Source organism: Vanessa tameamea, chromosome 2 (genome assembly GCF_037043105.1).
Source record: "Vanessa tameamea isolate UH-Manoa-2023 chromosome 2, ilVanTame1 primary haplotype, whole genome shotgun sequence".
NCBI lineage: Eukaryota > Metazoa > Arthropoda > Insecta > Lepidoptera > Nymphalidae > Vanessa > Vanessa tameamea.
In genome coordinates, this window is record NC_087310.1 from 974,005 (window position 1) to 990,000 (window position 15,996).

General features: G+C 32.9%; 4 protein-coding genes across 8 annotated transcripts in view; 2 read left to right on the top strand and 2 right to left on the bottom strand.

The window, feature by feature from the left end:
* LOC113398222 (solute carrier organic anion transporter family member 4A1-like) overlaps nt 1-4,812 on the top strand; it is a 63,999-nt gene extending 59,187 nt beyond the window's left edge. The window contains exons 8-14 of one of the 2 annotated variants that reach the window (XM_026636853.2): nt 1,663-1,784; nt 1,878-2,126; nt 2,334-2,541; nt 2,901-3,103; nt 3,374-3,518; nt 3,631-3,798; nt 3,886-4,811. In XM_026636853.2, coding sequence (XP_026492638.1) covers nt 1,663-1,784; nt 1,878-2,126; nt 2,334-2,541; nt 2,901-3,103; nt 3,374-3,518; nt 3,631-3,798; nt 3,886-4,126 — 1,336 coding nt within the window. In that variant the 3' untranslated portion in view covers nt 4,127-4,811. Of the gene's footprint in view, nt 1-1,662; nt 1,785-1,877; nt 2,127-2,333; nt 2,542-2,900; nt 3,104-3,373; nt 3,519-3,630; nt 3,799-3,885 lie in introns of both variants that reach the window. The other variant, XM_026636854.2, reaches the window with a different exon arrangement.
* Obsc (Obscurin) overlaps nt 1-15,996 on the bottom strand; it is a 415,125-nt gene that overhangs the window by 294,571 nt on the left and 104,558 nt on the right. The gene's annotated exons all lie outside the window — the stretch shown is intronic.
* LOC113398225 (vacuolar protein-sorting-associated protein 25) lies at nt 9,270-12,527 on the bottom strand. 3 transcript variants are annotated; one of them, XM_026636856.2, is made up of 3 exons: nt 12,287-12,527; nt 10,240-10,604; nt 9,270-9,490 (listed from the first exon to the last, which is right to left on the bottom strand). In XM_026636856.2, exons 1-3 carry the CDS (start codon nt 12,334-12,336, stop codon nt 9,378-9,380), a joined length of 528 nt encoding a protein of 175 aa, XP_026492641.1. In that variant the 5' UTR covers nt 12,337-12,527; the 3' UTR covers nt 9,270-9,377. The 3 variants fall into 3 exon arrangements, with proteins under 3 accessions (XP_026492641.1, XP_064071824.1, XP_064071820.1); XM_064215754.1 differs by lacking the exon at nt 12,287-12,527 and adding an exon at nt 11,032-11,316; XM_064215750.1 differs by lacking the exons at nt 9,270-9,490; nt 12,287-12,527 and adding an exon at nt 11,032-12,280 and having other exon boundaries at nt 10,464-10,604.
* Nucleotides 12,747-15,830, top strand: LOC113398221 (NEDD8-conjugating enzyme UBE2F-like). Its single transcript, XM_026636852.2, has 3 exons — nt 12,747-13,181; nt 13,269-13,430; nt 14,475-15,830. The coding sequence occupies exons 1-3, from the start codon at nt 12,909-12,911 to the stop codon at nt 14,592-14,594; spliced, it is 555 nt and encodes a 184-aa protein (XP_026492637.1). The 5' UTR covers nt 12,747-12,908; the 3' UTR covers nt 14,595-15,830.

The following is a 15,996-nucleotide window of genomic DNA, read 5'->3' on the forward strand; positions in this document are numbered from 1 at the left end:
CTAAGTCTGTTATTTTAACTACCTCTTAATATAGGTATTATTTACTAAAAGGGCATCCGGCAAAAACCATATTCACATAACCTTCTGGCGCACTTAAATTATACAGATAGTATTCAATCAAAGACATTCAAATGAACTTCACGTTCGATAAAAATCGTTTAAGAGTCGATAGTGTTATTTGTCCTTGCATATTACATACACACATATACAGAATGTACAGACAGACATCCTTTTATAAACATACAATCGATATCTTTGCTATGATACGAAGACACAGACAACAGTCGTAGCTTAAATTTAACGAGAATCGTTTACCATATAAATTCTACTTGCATAACATTAAATCGGTTCTATTATTCTTATTCATTAGGAGCCCACAGCAGGCCACTTCATTTCGTGAAGAGCCCGTTAGTACGTACATGTTTCCCCAACCGAGATTCAGCTGTCGAATTTGCATATGAAAACAATTTAGAAAACGCCAATATTACAATGGATGCGAATTTCCACTGTTTTCGTAATGAATGTTATCTTTAGGTCGTATTTATGTATATACATATACATATATATATATAATATATATATATATATATATATATATATATATATTAACGAAATTTGGTAAAGTGAAGTAAATTTTGTTAATTAAAAGTGGAAGCTCGGAATTAATTAAGCAATTATTTAAGTTTATTTAAGTGCTTATTGATATATTTTTGACAGACGTAATAATCGGGCAATTATCAACAACATTGGAAAATCAATTATAAAACACTTGCTAAAACAACATTTTATTCCAATAAATATGAGCCGAGATGGCCCAGTGGTTAGAACGCGTGCATCTTAACCGATGATTTCGGTTTTAAACCCAGGCAGGCACCACTGAATTTTCATGTGCTTAATTTGTGTTTATGATTCATCTCGTGCTCGGCGGTGAAGGAAACTACGTGAGGAAACCTGCATGTGTCTAATTTCAACGAAATTCTACCACATGTGTATTCCACTAACCCGCATTGGAGCAGCGTGGTGGAATATGATCCAAACTTTCTCAAAGGGAGAGGAGGCCTTAGCCCAACAGTGGGAAATTTACAGGTTGCTAATGTAATGTAAAAAACATTTAAAAAATTAAAATGCAAGGAATCGACTTGGTTACAGATCGAAACACGAGATATATTCTTTAAACGTCAAAAGATATAAATAGCAGCTAAAGAAAGGTAGACTGTATCGGTTCGCTGATCGCGGAGTACGATTGCGCTTATATCACGTACAACAGCTAAACTACTTAACACTCGTTAGAACTTCTTATTAATGTTAATGTTTGACAAAGTCTAAGACGGGGCACTCCATTCCGTCGTTCAATCGTCTATCTACCTATTTACGCTTGTGAAGGGCAATTATTCTACCAATGTAGAGTCGTCCTATTAACTTCCGCAGTTTAAAAATAACGTGTACAAGCATATTATTTTATGCCATGCCAATGTTCATGGCACCTATGATGACCATACAACCATAACAATAGCTATCCTACAGTTACCTACCAAAAAAAAGTTATGAATCTTATAGTATTTTTCGACTGAATCACTCATTCATTCAACATCATTTAATAAATTTTCATGCTCTAGTTTGGATATAGGAATTCACGTGATTTACCCATTTATTTTATTCTAGGTTAGGCATAACCCCTTTAAGTTCTTCTTGGATTGGCGCCTGGTGGGTCGGCTTCATATTCTCAGCGGTGCTGTGTTTGGTCGTTGCCTTACCATTACTTGCCTTCCCATACGAGCTCCCAGGTTTGATAATGAATGTACATCTCGATACTAAAAAAAGATACTTCAAATATTAACTACGCTAATGCATATTGATTTTCACAAAATGTTCTCTAGGTGCTGCTGAAATACGAGCGTCGAAAATATCTGAAGCACACGAAGGTGCAGCTACAAAAACAGCAGCTTTCAGCGCTTTACGTGAACTACCGAAAGCGACTGCAGCGCTATTTAAAAATCCTACATTTATGTTTTTGAATCTCGCCGGAGCGAGCGAAGGGATGCTTATATCAGGTTTCGCAGCGTTTCTACCTAAACTAATTGAAAATCAATTTGCTGTGAATGCGTCGCAAGCTGCAATGTTATTAGGTAAGTAAGAATGATGACCACAACAATTCTTTTTAATAAATAAAATTAATTACAAAAAAAATGTAGTTTATTTAGTGCGGATGAGACCACTAATTGACAATTGGGTAAGACTCTAGTTCCTTTGAATAAAACAGTCTTCAATCTACTGGTTGTTAGAAACATTAGTTACTTTATGTTTACAATGCTTATGCAATTTTTTTTTCCCAGGTGTCATAACAGTGCCGGCGGGGGGAGGAGGGACTTTTCTTGGAGGCTGGCTGGTAAAGCGTTGGAGATTGACGTGTGCGGGCATTATCAAGTTGTGTGTGGTCGCTACATTACTGGCTGTAGTTTTTTCATTTTCATTCGTGCTCAGCTGTGATAACTATCCGTTTGCTGGTGTTACCATACCTTACAACAGTCCTAGCGTCTCAGGGTAAGTAATATTTTTAGAAATTAGTCTAAGCTGTATCAATATAATCAAAATGAAAATAAAAACAGAAAACTTATTTTTAAACGAATATAAAAATACTTTAACCAGTGTACTTTATTTAATAAAATTGAGCGTATAATATAAATGAGGCTATAATAAGTATTGACAGAAATCGTATCTGAATCAGCGACAACCACACTCGCAATACATTCTCCGGCACGTGCAAATGCAGGCATATCCGGCGAAAAGTTACGTGTGCACAGTTATAACACGACGCGCAGGCTGCCTGCCCAGGCAGACGAATTATCTGGCGGTAGAATAAGGTGTAAATAGACCGGTAGTAAACGGTGAGGTCCCCGCAGCGGCGACCGGCTGTCGGCGGAGTGCAACGCGGGCTGCGCGTGCGGCGCGCGCGCGGCGGCCGTGTGCGGCGCCGACGCGCGCGCCTACGCGTCGCCGTGTCGCGCCGGCTGCGCGCGCGCGCTGGCCCGCGGCGCGCACACGCTGTACCAGCGCTGCGCCTGCGTGGCGCCCGTCGCGCCGCTGCCGCTCTACTACGACGCAGGTACGCACGCTCGCCTACTCTCGGTGGCTTCATTCGATGCTGCGTCTGAGGTAGCGGATACGCGAGCCAATGAGCAATATGTGGTTGTGTATAGTACATTCACTCTTGCGTTTGGTGTGTCTCGAGATACTGCACTGGGTCCTCTTTTATTAATAAAGTTCATCATTGATAGTAAATATTTTATTTCACTTTTATTTACTTGTAGTTATTGACTCAATAGAGTTTACGAAATTGGACGATTCCCCTACAACCGTGTAAACCTCGTTTCAGAAACTAACACTTCGATACCGTACGAAGCCATAAATAGCACTTGCAGCTCCGAATGTCCCTATCTCTGGCTGTTCGTATTCCTCTCGTTCTGCCTCATGCTCTTCACGTTCGTAGCGACCATGCCCGCACTCTCCGCCACCTTGAGGTAAACACGAATACGAAACGATTTGAAATATAATTTCGTTCATTACTACCGTATATACTGCAGTCAAAGACGCAACTTTAAATACGAGTGGACGTCGCGTGTGCGCCGGCAGGTGCGTGCGCGAGGAGCAGCGCTCGTTCGCGCTGGGCCTGCAGTGGATCGTGGTGCGGCTGCTGGGCACCATCCCCGCGCCGCTGCTGTTCGGCTTCCTCATCGACCGCGCGTGCCGCCTGTGGGCCGCCGGCGCCTGCGCGCTCTACGACAACGTGCACATGAGCAGGTACCCCTCGCCCGCCCCGCCCGCCCCGCCCGCCCCCGCCCGCCCCCGCCGCCGCTCGGGTATTACACCCACGTATCTCCTCTCCAGGTACATGCTAGCGCTCGCGTTAGCCGGCAAGTTGTGTTCGCTGCTTTTCTTCTTCTTCGCGTGGTGGTTCTACCGGCCGCCCGGCGGGAAGAGCGACAACGCCGTCGCCCCCGCCGCCGACGCGCCGGGGCGCGACAAGGCCAACGGTAGCCTGCCGACGGTCACCACTATAGCCAACGGTACTCTGGACAGAAGTAACGGTTACTGCAACGCAGCACTCGAGTGTAGTGACCATTTGTGAATGTGTCACTTTTAATTTAGTCTGAGTGCGTTGTGAGCCTTTTGTTTGAAGTGTCGGTGATATTGAATGAGGCGGCGTTGTCTGACCTTATTGATGGTTTCGGAACTGCGAGAAACGAGAACACTGCGACTGATCATTCTTGAAACGTGAAATACTGCGCGTTTCAGTTTATTATCTGAAATCGATAATGGATACACGATTTATTTGAATTTTATTGCTTAATTGATAAAATAAACCTGCAGCATTACCAACGGATGTGAAATTCTGATTTTTCATCGTAATATTCAAATGCATTAATGAATCCCATAAACATTCTAATTGTCTTGAAAACTGTGGTACTAATTACAAAGGTCACTCTATAAGATATATTTTAACGTGTATACTTTTTATTCAATGTATTATTTTATGAACATTTGGACTTTACAAAAGAGTTTATGTATTAAGTACCAAAAGTTTAATAATTCCACAATCTCGCGACAGCTTCATAACTCCATAGTTTTTTGCAGACCAAATATATGTACGTAGGTGGATTATACATCTAAGTGGACTACTTAGATATACTTACTTCTGTAATTATTTATAACTATAATTCAGACACTGAATTGTTTTCAATTTCACTTAGATTTAGAACTAGTATTAATTTATTGTTACATAGGTATCTGTGATGTGGTAGTTTTACAATTATATAAATTTCGAATATCTTCTTTTGTTTATATATATTTATATATATATATTATATTCGATATTTAAATTTTTCGATTCTCGAACGCATGTGTATAAAACCAAGTTCACACGGGTCGAAACATTAAGAGCTGTCCCAGAATCGCTGTTCCAGAATCGCTGTTCCAGAATCGCTGTTAAACTCTACGATGTTATCAATATTGTTTAATTCTTTTTTTCGTTTACAGTAAGAAATGTTGATCAACACAAATCGTACCGTGGGAATTAGGTTTTATCATAATCGATCAATTCCTTGATTAAACAATGACTATTAGTTGTATAAAAATTGTATATAATTTAATAGTTGATATCGATGTTTGAACTCAAAATGATTATAAAAACATTTATCGCTTTAAATTAGAAGACGAATGTAATGATATTTATCAATATAGTCTTTCCTTCATATAAAGTAGGTACCCGCAGAAAAGCTCTCTTATGCTGGCGGGGGAATATTAATTTTATTTACAACGATAAAATATATTTTACATTAAGAATTGATGTTCAGTTGACAAACAATTGATTAAGCTAAAAAACTTAATACCCCGCCAAATTAAGAGAAAAAATTGTTTCATTTAAAAATAAAAAATGTAAACGAAAAAAAAGTGTTTATAACAGCACGATTAATGGTAATCAAACAATATAGATAGCTAAAAAATTGATTTCCCCTACCAACTTGAAGGAGCTGCTCAGAACCTGACGTTATAAATATATATATCACTATTTTGCAGCCATTTTGTTTTTGCACACAAGTAAAATTTTAAACACAATAAATATGTAATTATTTTAGAATATATCACAAAATTAAACCACCTACTTAATACGTAAATATTAATCAGTTTTTCTTTTAAAAATATATTTTTTAGTTTAGTCATTGCATTGTTAAATTTTAAAAACGATTATCATACTTACTAATCAATAATTGAAAAGTGAAAGTAGGGTGAAGTAGGTAGACAACATTATCGACATTTTTTAAAACTAGAATGGACCATAAACCATTATACTAATGTACTAGTAATAGAATTTGTAAAATATATAGTACAATAATAAGCACAATTTTACTAATATTTTTTTCAAATAATCTTAAGTACACTGTACCAACATCTAAATTATTTGTTATTTTTTATATAAATAAAGACTGATTGTTCGCTTAGTTTTAACTAGAAATAACGCTTTTGTTATTATTTTTAATATTATGAAGATTTGCACTTTGAGGTTTACTAGGCTTAGAAACTGTAATCATTACGTATAATCAATCATAATAAAAAAAAACATCGAGCCATTATCGTTCGGGATTAATTGACAGTTTAAATGTAATTTTTTAGTAGCATCCCTACTTCCATCCCAGCAAATGAAGAAGAAATATCGATATATATCTTATTTTTCAAATGTATCGATAAATATTGACTAAAAAATATCGATATGTTTATATATCGATATTATCTGCGCAATAATCGATTATCTATAAAAATTTGAAAAAAACTTTAGAGTGAATACACATCTGGCTGTTTTGAGATCAGTTTTATTATTAATGAAAAAATCAACATCATAAACACAAGGAAAATTACATTAGTCAAACCAGTGTTTGTTTGATATTGACATCAGGAGCACTCTTTGTTGAATGTGCTCCCCTGTTAATCTGCTCCTATCATTCGGCACAGCCAAATTCACCACTGAAGCTACCCTTTCAGATGACACTGAATAACCTTGGCAAATCAAATATTTTAAGAGAGAACCGGCGTGAAATGTCGGCAATTTACCCAGAACTTTATTGGATCAGATTTTCTTTCTAAAAGTGGTTGGTCCAAATACAGCTTCAGTTCATTGGGGACACAGCCTCTGCTTGGAACCTCTGACGTAGCTGTGTTCAGGTCGAATAATTTCTCATGAAAATATATCGATTTTGATACGAATTTGATATCTGAAAATAAGTATCGAAAGTCGATATATCGCAGGAAAAAATATGGCTGATTTATATCGATTTTTTTTCTGAAAAAATATTGATATTTAGCCGATATTATTTAGCCCAAGCCTATTTTTTAGCAGTTGAATTGAATAATATTAAAAAATCATTAAAGTGTACCTCTATGAAACGTAGTTTAGTTACGAATATATAGCATGAGATCTGACGGTTGCCCGTAATTTATTTATTGTGTTTTGATCATATTGCATGCATCTGAGGCTGATGTTTAGAATACCGTATAATGTACCAATACCCAAAACAAAGACTGCTAAAGAGACAGACATTCAGGTATAATAAAAAACACGATTTTTGGAGTAATATATTATGTTTCATATCAATAATGTATATTACAAAAAAGGAATTTTCAAGGTATGTTGTTCACGTTGGTGTATGTGAGTAGTTTACATATACATAATTTTATTTAGAGTCGTTAATTGTAAATCGAAGTGGCTCGAATTATAATCGCAAAAATTGAAATCATTACATATTTACATTCGATAAATTTTAATGTATATATTTCATATTGGTTAAGATTATTTATTATGAGTGTAAAGCTTTGTTCGTCTTCTATAACTTATGTAAGAATAAAAAAAAATGAGAAAAAGTGTTTATGGTTTCAAAGAAGTGTAAAAGACCGACATCTTAAATCATACCATCTAAAGGTATTAGTATATATAGATTATACGTCTTGTGCAAGCTTTGTCTATTTGCGAGGATACTTTGGTTGGAATTTCGTAGCTATGAAATTTTTTAAAAATATATGTATATATGAATAAATCTTGTTCTTTTGTCAAGTGTCACATTGACACACCGATATGGCATAATTATTATAACTTCAAGAAACAAAATGAAAATGGATTTGCATATGAAAACATTTAAATAGGTACCAAAGCAACCATTTAAAATTGAGCTATTTTGCATCTACTTATCCCATCGTGACATCAATGCGACAAGCTATTTTCTAAATAAAAACAAAAGGTAATTTAAATTCGTGTTTTGTAATTTCTGTAGAGCCAACAGATTAAATATAATTGTTGTGATTTATTTTTAACGAATGTATTTGTATCGTGTAGTTGTTTTTTAGAAATATGTGTGTAAATAATATTAATTTAATTAAAATTTTGATTTACTAAAATTAGATACATCGTAGGAATCAGAACAGTTATAGACTATATCCACTAATATACAAACTAAATTTTATTCTTTAGCTTCAAGATATTTGTATTTTATCAATACTCTTTGATGTGTTAATTATGTACCTACTCAAATATATGCTTGTTATAACTATTAAATTAACTTTCTTAACACACGAAAGCGAGTACCTACCTATGCGTTTATTTACAAACATTGTAAAGTTTGAAATTCGTCACTCATATTTTCAGTACAGAGTGTAATATATATCTGTACCTGTAGTTATAAATTATTAGTTTAAGGTCAATTTTGAAATTGTACAATTTTACACGTATTGACTTGATTGGAATTAAAAAATTAAGTAATAACTTTTGTTTTACTATACTTATCCTTTAGTAAGGAATATTTACTTACGTTTAGTATTGTTGTGAACAGTGTTTAAAGGGTTAGTCACCGTTACTACAGGCCCAAAGGATATAACATCTTAGTTCTCAAGTTTGGCAGACGATGTAAGGAATATTTTTATTTTTTACGGCTCCAATGTCTATAGGCAGTGGTGACCACTTACCATCAATTGGCTCATTTCTGTCAACCTATGTCATAAGTAAATTTGACAAAGCTCAAGGAAGTGAACTATGCAAGAGATATAGTGCAGGCCTGTGTGCAGAGACACTTTTTAGTTGCTTATGATCCTACATTTTTTAATCTCCATAATCATTATAATAGGCAGGCGCTTTATGTACACGCACCAAAGCACCGAGTGTACATTGCCCACGTCATATTTACGGGCTAGTACTTAATAGCTTTGTTGTGAGACATCTCTTGGCGCATCTGGAGGATAAGACCGATTCGTATCGAATTGTAAGTTGTGTCGAAAAACAGCATGACCTGTTATACTGTCATGCCACCTCTCCGAGTCTCACTTCCTCGTCTGAGTGGTGCGTATTAGTGTTGCATATCGGTGGTCCACTATCGAGACTATCGATAGTTAAGGTGTTAGCGATAGTATCAATATTATCGTAATATCCCCATGAGCAATACTATAATTACTATAAAGTTAGGTACTTTCGTTGCCTGTAATGATAATAATAAAGAAAACAACAATTTAATCAATAAAATTGTTTTTATTCATTTCATCATCAATCATTCAACCATCAATTTCGATGTTTCACACCTGCCGGTCGTCCCGTGACGCCCTTTTTTTTATTTCAGATTTTATTCCAATTGAACCATGCAGTGTTAATTGATAGGCAATGAATATAGATTTAGCGCTTTATTTTCAATGAATAGATTTTTTAAGGCGATAGGATTTATACACAAAAAACAATTAAGTATTAAATATCAAGCAATATATTCCAACATTACAAAATAGTTATAACTTAACAAAATGCATTCAACATTTAATATATAAATGTTCTATGGACTCAACAATCTCACAGTTCAGAAAAACTTGACTCCTTGACTCTCATCGAATTCCATCAGTTCACACTTGCCCTTCACTTCAAGTGTTTTTAATGCTTTTACTAAAATATTCATATCCAGTCCATGAAATTCTGAAAAATAAATATTGAAGACCTATAAGCTACTGACAGTAAATGACCCAAGGCTGCTCATTATAGGATAATGGGTACACTCCATTGGCATAATCAAAGCATATTTCTTACAATGCAAATTGTCTATCCTTGGTGGTGACCACTTACCATCAGGTGGACCATTTGGCCATTTGTATACCCATATTTTAAAAAAGTCATACAATTAACAGAATGTCATTTAAAACATGCAGCTGTACTTCAAATATGAGCATGAGACATTAATAAAAAAATTATGCAAGAAAGCTCAGTGACTGAAAAAATCTGTGTTAATTAGTGGTACTGGGCAATCTCAGCCTGTCATATCAATTGCTTATAAGTTTTGTCCTACACATATAAAAAAAACTTATTAGCCACAAAACCCATGAACCCTAATTGGTAGATACATTTAATGAACTTATTAAATATTGGTGACAAAATAAAATGTTGAAAACATTGTCAGTGTTGGAAAAACATCACATTCAATTCATATCTATATTAATTTATAAAGTTGTGGAGGTATCTTTTGTTTGAATGAGCTACTTGCTCAATTTGCTTTAGAAAACTTATTGAGATGACATAATTAACATCACACTTTCACACTATGAGTCATAGAAGAGGAGCAGTCATGTATAATATATGAAAACTGTATGAAGTAGTTAATGTCAAATAAAAACATGAACCAACCAAGATATCTCTAACCCAGACAGCAGAAACTCATATATAATGCATACCTTCACCAACTGTGTTGTCACCTTCCCGCAACTCAAATAGAGTACACACAGAATTATTTAAGCCATTACAGCTCGCCCAGCTATATATCATATTACCCCATTCATCTAAAGAATGCCAGTACACTTCCCAGACATTTTTACTTTTATCTACAGGTGCAGCTTTGCCAGCTTTAGCCATGTCTTCTAAAATAGTCAATAGAGACTCGGAGGATAGTTTTCTATTAATGGAGGCATTGTTAAATAAGGGGCTGTTCTGTGTCTCTCTTATGTCCACGGTTGATTGCTTTGTGACTTTTAAATATTCTGATATCAATTGCTGCCAAGCTTCCAACTGCTTGGATCTTGTTTCTGAATGTGGTTGAATTCTGGAACAATGTAAAGAAAAAAAATTATTTATACATTCTACAATGGTAACCTAAAGGAAATTCTTTGGTTGATGTATTGTTCTATTTATATTATAGTTGTTATGGTTAAAGTTGTTTTACTGATCAGTTTCAAAGGCCACATACGGCCATATAAATAAATACATAATTATTTTTATGAATTTAAGGGAAATAATTTTTCAAACAATTTACTATTATTCACTATTTTTATACAATTCAACTTTAGAAACATAAGGCTAAGTCAAAATTGAGCAAAAGTTGTCAAACAAATATATATAGTTTTTTGTAAGCAAATTGTTTATTTAATAATTTCAATAAATATAAATGTAGCAAAGAGGTTCAAAGATCATGCTCAATATTGTTTTTATTTTTATTTTTTAAGTTACTCTTTGGTTAAAAAAATACTTACACACTACTTTTTTTCATATAATTCTATTAGCTTTTGTTCAGTAGTTTTTCTTTTGGCCAGTGATTTTATTGACTTTGGTTCCAAATCAGTTACAGACATTTTATATGATAAACTTTTGTCTTTAATTGTTATAGATGGGTATAATTCATGAGTTTCATTCGACAAACATATCATAATAGAGCAATCTTTTGCTACTGCAGATATCATGGCTAAGTAAAGTGGATCAATTGTTTCAAAGAACTTTTTCTGATCATCCATATTTATTAAGTTAATGTTCAGCTCTCTCATATCTTTCAAAAGGTTCAAAACATATTGAAAATCATCATTTTTTGTTACCAAATCTAAATTTATGTTTTCAGACAATTTTTGCAAAGTTAGTAGTTGATTTAGGAAACAGTTAGTAGGGAGCTGGTGTCCATCATTATAACATTTCTCAGTATTTGGGTTTATGTCATTTTTCTCACTTGATTCTTTAATTATTATATCAGAAATTCCATCACCTAGCAATATTTCTATTATTATATCCAAAAATATATTCAAGGAATTATAAGGAGTCATATTTCTTATTAACATTTCAAAATTATTCACATTTGATGTTTCATTATAAATAATATTTCCATCTTTGAATAGTTTAAAGTTATTTTGTGGATTTTTAATCAAGTTCAGTAAAGCTTTCCTCATTCTTTTTCTTTCTCCAGAAAAAAGATCTAATGGACAATAGCCACTTATGTTTATAACTTCATTTTCTTGTAATTTTAAAACTTGCTTTAAACAATAGTAACATTTTGAGCATTTACTTAAATTACTTGCCATAAAACCTTCTTTTGGCTTAATTTCTAAGCAATAGTTTTCACGATCATATGATATTATTGTCAAATTAGGCGCTTTAATGGCAAATTGACTAAAATTCGATTTTACCCGTCTATGTTTCGGTCGAACATTGAATAGGTTTTCGGATAGTCTCAATATATCTTCTGAAGTCATTTTAATTATTTCTTCTTTATACTGATAGTAACCAAATAATAAAGGTATCATAACAAAGTTTACGAAACTTACAGAATTGTGGATAATTTCCATGTCTTTCACCATCTTCCCATCTTCCTTAATAAGTCTTATGACATAGTCTGTATTTAAAATGCTTATAACGACGTGGACATTTCCCTCGTTTAAATATTTCACCGCATTACCAAATACACTCATTGTCAAATCAAATGATACTTCTTAAGATATATTTACAAGAAATAAGTTTACTTACGTAAAGAAAGGCGGAAAGTTATACTGCCAGGGCCACGATATTTCTGCCATTACTTGTAAAACTTACTAACGTTTACGTTATGATATTTAAAAACAATATAAGTATTTTGTTCTGCCGAATGAAATCACTGTTTAAGTGTTTTTCATGCCTTCTATATAATTAATGTTACAAATACATACAAATTTCAAGAAAATGATTCGCTTGACAAATTAACCAAAATCAATTTACGTCATGTCATATTGTAAAGTTGTAAACAAACAACTATATAAAGCTAACTTTAAATATCTACCTACATATTTAACAATATATGTTTATTAATTTAAAAAGCGTATTGTTTATTTTGAATATTTAGCTTAACACAACATATAAATATAACACACATAAATATACTTATGAACATTGAAAGTAAAACAGATGTATTTTAACACCATTATTTTATTTTGAGTCTGTCCGACTGATTGCAGAGCACTGAGCAGGGCGATTTGTTTTGACAGCTAAAAAATTTTTGGTAAAACTTTAGCTGCTTGCTGCAATAATTCTGAAAACTAGTCAGTTTAGTGTTATTTATGTTTTAAAGTCACGAACCATTTTATTATTTTTAAGAATATTTAGTTAGCATACAATGATAACGCTTAATAGAAAGTTAAAAAAGGAACATACGGAGACGACCAATGGGGTTAAAATTGAACCTATAAAAAGAATATCGGTTAGAGACAAGTTATTGGTGAAAGAAGTACAAGAAATGAACGAAAATCTTCCTGCAACGTGTTCTGTAAATTTTGAGGATCCTAATGTTTTAAACGAATTTATTTTAACTGTAGCCCCTGATGAGGGATATTGGTCTGGAGGAAAATTTAAATTTAGTGTATTTGTTACAGAAGATTATAATATGGCTGTAAGTTTTACAATTTAACAAAAATATTTACAATTTGATAATCACAATTATATAATACAATTCATATAATTTTCTATTTTTTTTTAGCCACCAAGAGTAAAATGTTTAACTAGACTGTGGCATCCCAATATTAATTTGGATGGGGAAATATGTTTATCATTGCTTCGTCAAACATCTATAGATGAACATGGTTGGGCACCAACGAGACGGCTCAAGGATGTTGTTTGGGGTCTGAATTCATTATTTACTGTAAGTATATTACTAAGTAAATACTTATTATGTTGTTGACTATTTGATCTAGCAGCTAGCCAGTTCAGTAAGATTATATTGTGTGTAAAATGGAGACATGAAGAATTTTTACCAATGTCATTGACTTCATAATTTGTTTTTGATGTCTTATCTATCATATTGAACAATAATAAACTGACCACTTAAAACTGAGTATAGGTGCTAGATCACATTGACCTTGTATACTAATTTAATAAAAAGGTCAATGAAAGTCTTGCTTTAATATTAAGAATAAGTGATCTAGATTCTTAGAGGTCCAAAGACATAGTCTATTATTATAGAGGACAAATAATTGGTCGAGAGCTTGAATGACCTTTGATATTCATTATGAATTTGCAAAAAAATAATATTTTGAATATCAATAAAGCTGTTATTGGATGTTTGGGTGTAAAATTAAAGTGGAATAGTGTTGGATTATATAATTAGAGATAAATTAATCAAGCAATATAAGCAAATCACATGGAATACATAAATCTATGGTTTGTTTATCTTCATTCCTTCTCCCACTGGAATAGTGAATACCTTAGATGGTTGGTATAAAGACTTTAAATTACATTAAAATTAAAGAAGAGGACAGTGACCTCTTATCAAATATCTTCAAGTGACTATTTCTTTGTTTTTATTATCAATAAAATATTTACATCAAATAAATTAATATTTTTTATATAACGAAACAGTTAATAGTTACAATTAGTGCAATCTCTGTAAGCTTGGCATTAACCTGTGTTACAGAAGTCAGTTATGTTAATTTTATTGAAAAAAATGCATACTCAAACTATATTATTTGAAATCTATTTAGTTAAATATCCAAATATCAAACTGTCTGCGTAGCAATATTATATGACCGTATAAGCATGAATTTCCAAATTACGTATATTGCTAAATAGATATTTTACATATTCAAACTTTGCTTCTTGGACAGTCAATATGCAATGATGTGTAACATAATTGTATAAAATTATATTTCCTAAGATGCTGTTGTAATAATATATATTCTTATTCCAGGACTTATTAAATTTTGAAGATCCATTAAACATAGAAGCGGCAGAAATGTACAAAGTGAATAAAATCGAGTTTCAATCGAAGGTCGTAGAGTATATTGCAGTTTCGAAAGGCAAGAGATGAGAAATGTTCTCCCCCGTCAATGTTAATAACAATCTTTAGCTATTATAGAGGACTCACTACATCCACAGATTTTAACGTATATCGTTAGACATAGTGTAATTAATACTCCAAAACAGTGATAACTTTAAACTATGTAAAATTATAAATAATAACTATTGACCTGTACATATTATTTGTTGGTGTTCTTTGTATTTCCATCGAGAACTGACTAGGTAATAAAGTAAGTTATAAATCTAAATGTTTGATGTAATATTTCACTCGTACAAGAGCATAGCAATGATATTATGCAACAGAGATAGATTAAATCTGAAGCAATTCGCTCAATCAATTATAATATTGTAGATAGGAAAAACTTCCATTAACATTGCTGATTTGCAAGTTAATTTGTCTGTTTTTTTCAATTTGCACCTGGTATGTGTTTAAATCGACATAATTAATTGTTCTATTTATTTATGGTGATAATGATATTATAATTATTTATAAAGATCTGTATTGGAGTACAAAGGTTAATGCTTAGTAACCCTATTAGAATGCTGTTTGGAACAAACCTGCAAGTATTTTGTTTTAATTTATTTTGTCTGAATGAATATTACTAAATTTTATATTTTAAAACAACATATGCACAAATAAACCATCGGACTAATAAGTAACAATATCTGCATAAAGACAGTAACAATTAAATTTATATCATGAAAATCAACAGAGTATCGAGATAATTCAACTGCTTAACTTGGCTTAGTCTAAACATTTTTAAACTTTCATTGTGTCATTTGAACAGAGCCATGTGCACTCTTAAATGCCGTCTATATGTTTAGGCTTAAAAACATTGTTTGATTAAGAGGTTGTGACATGGCGGCAAGATTTTTCACTGTCTGTCATTTTTGTCCCCCTTTGGTATCCTTTTTAATATTGGGTTGTAACTGATGGAGGCACGACATCTGGTGGCTAAAATAGAATGTAAAGTACATCTTCTCTTATTTACTTAATTAATTAAAAACAATTGTGCAGCTCTAAACACTTTATAATTTTTTTCCCACATTATTTAATTACATAGCAGGCCGGTTTTATAAGCCCATTCTAATAATGCTAAGGTTATGTTATTTTCGAAAATTGTAACTTTTGTCGGTCCAAATGTTTTATTATTTATTTACCAATAATGTATTTCAAAATACATTACTAAGGAAAGCTTATATTATTTCTAGAATTTCTTTCAGCCACCATAGAATGTGAGTAATACCGAGTTTGTAAAATATAATATCTAATAATTTATACTATCATAATAATATTTTGGGTCAATGTTGTCGAAATAAATAATATTTATTAGATCCGCTCAAATTCCAGAGCATTTATGATGTTCCTGTTTTAGTGTAAAAAAGGCGAAAAGGGGACAAGAGTGGGCTGA

Coding starts and splice junctions, on each gene's coding strand:
- LOC113398221 (XM_026636852.2), top strand. CDS start 12,909: ATGATAACGCTTAATAGAAAGTTAAAAAAGGAACATACGGAGACGACC. Junction 13,182..13,268: donor CAGAAGATTATAATATGGCT/GTAAGTTTTACA, acceptor ATTTTTTTTTAG/CCACCAAGAGTAAAATGTTT. Junction 13,431..14,474: donor GTCTGAATTCATTATTTACT/GTAAGTATATTA, acceptor TTCTTATTCCAG/GACTTATTAAATTTTGAAGA.
- LOC113398225 (XM_064215750.1), bottom strand. CDS start 12,231: ATGAGTGTATTTGGTAATGCGGTGAAATATTTAAACGAGGGAAATGTC.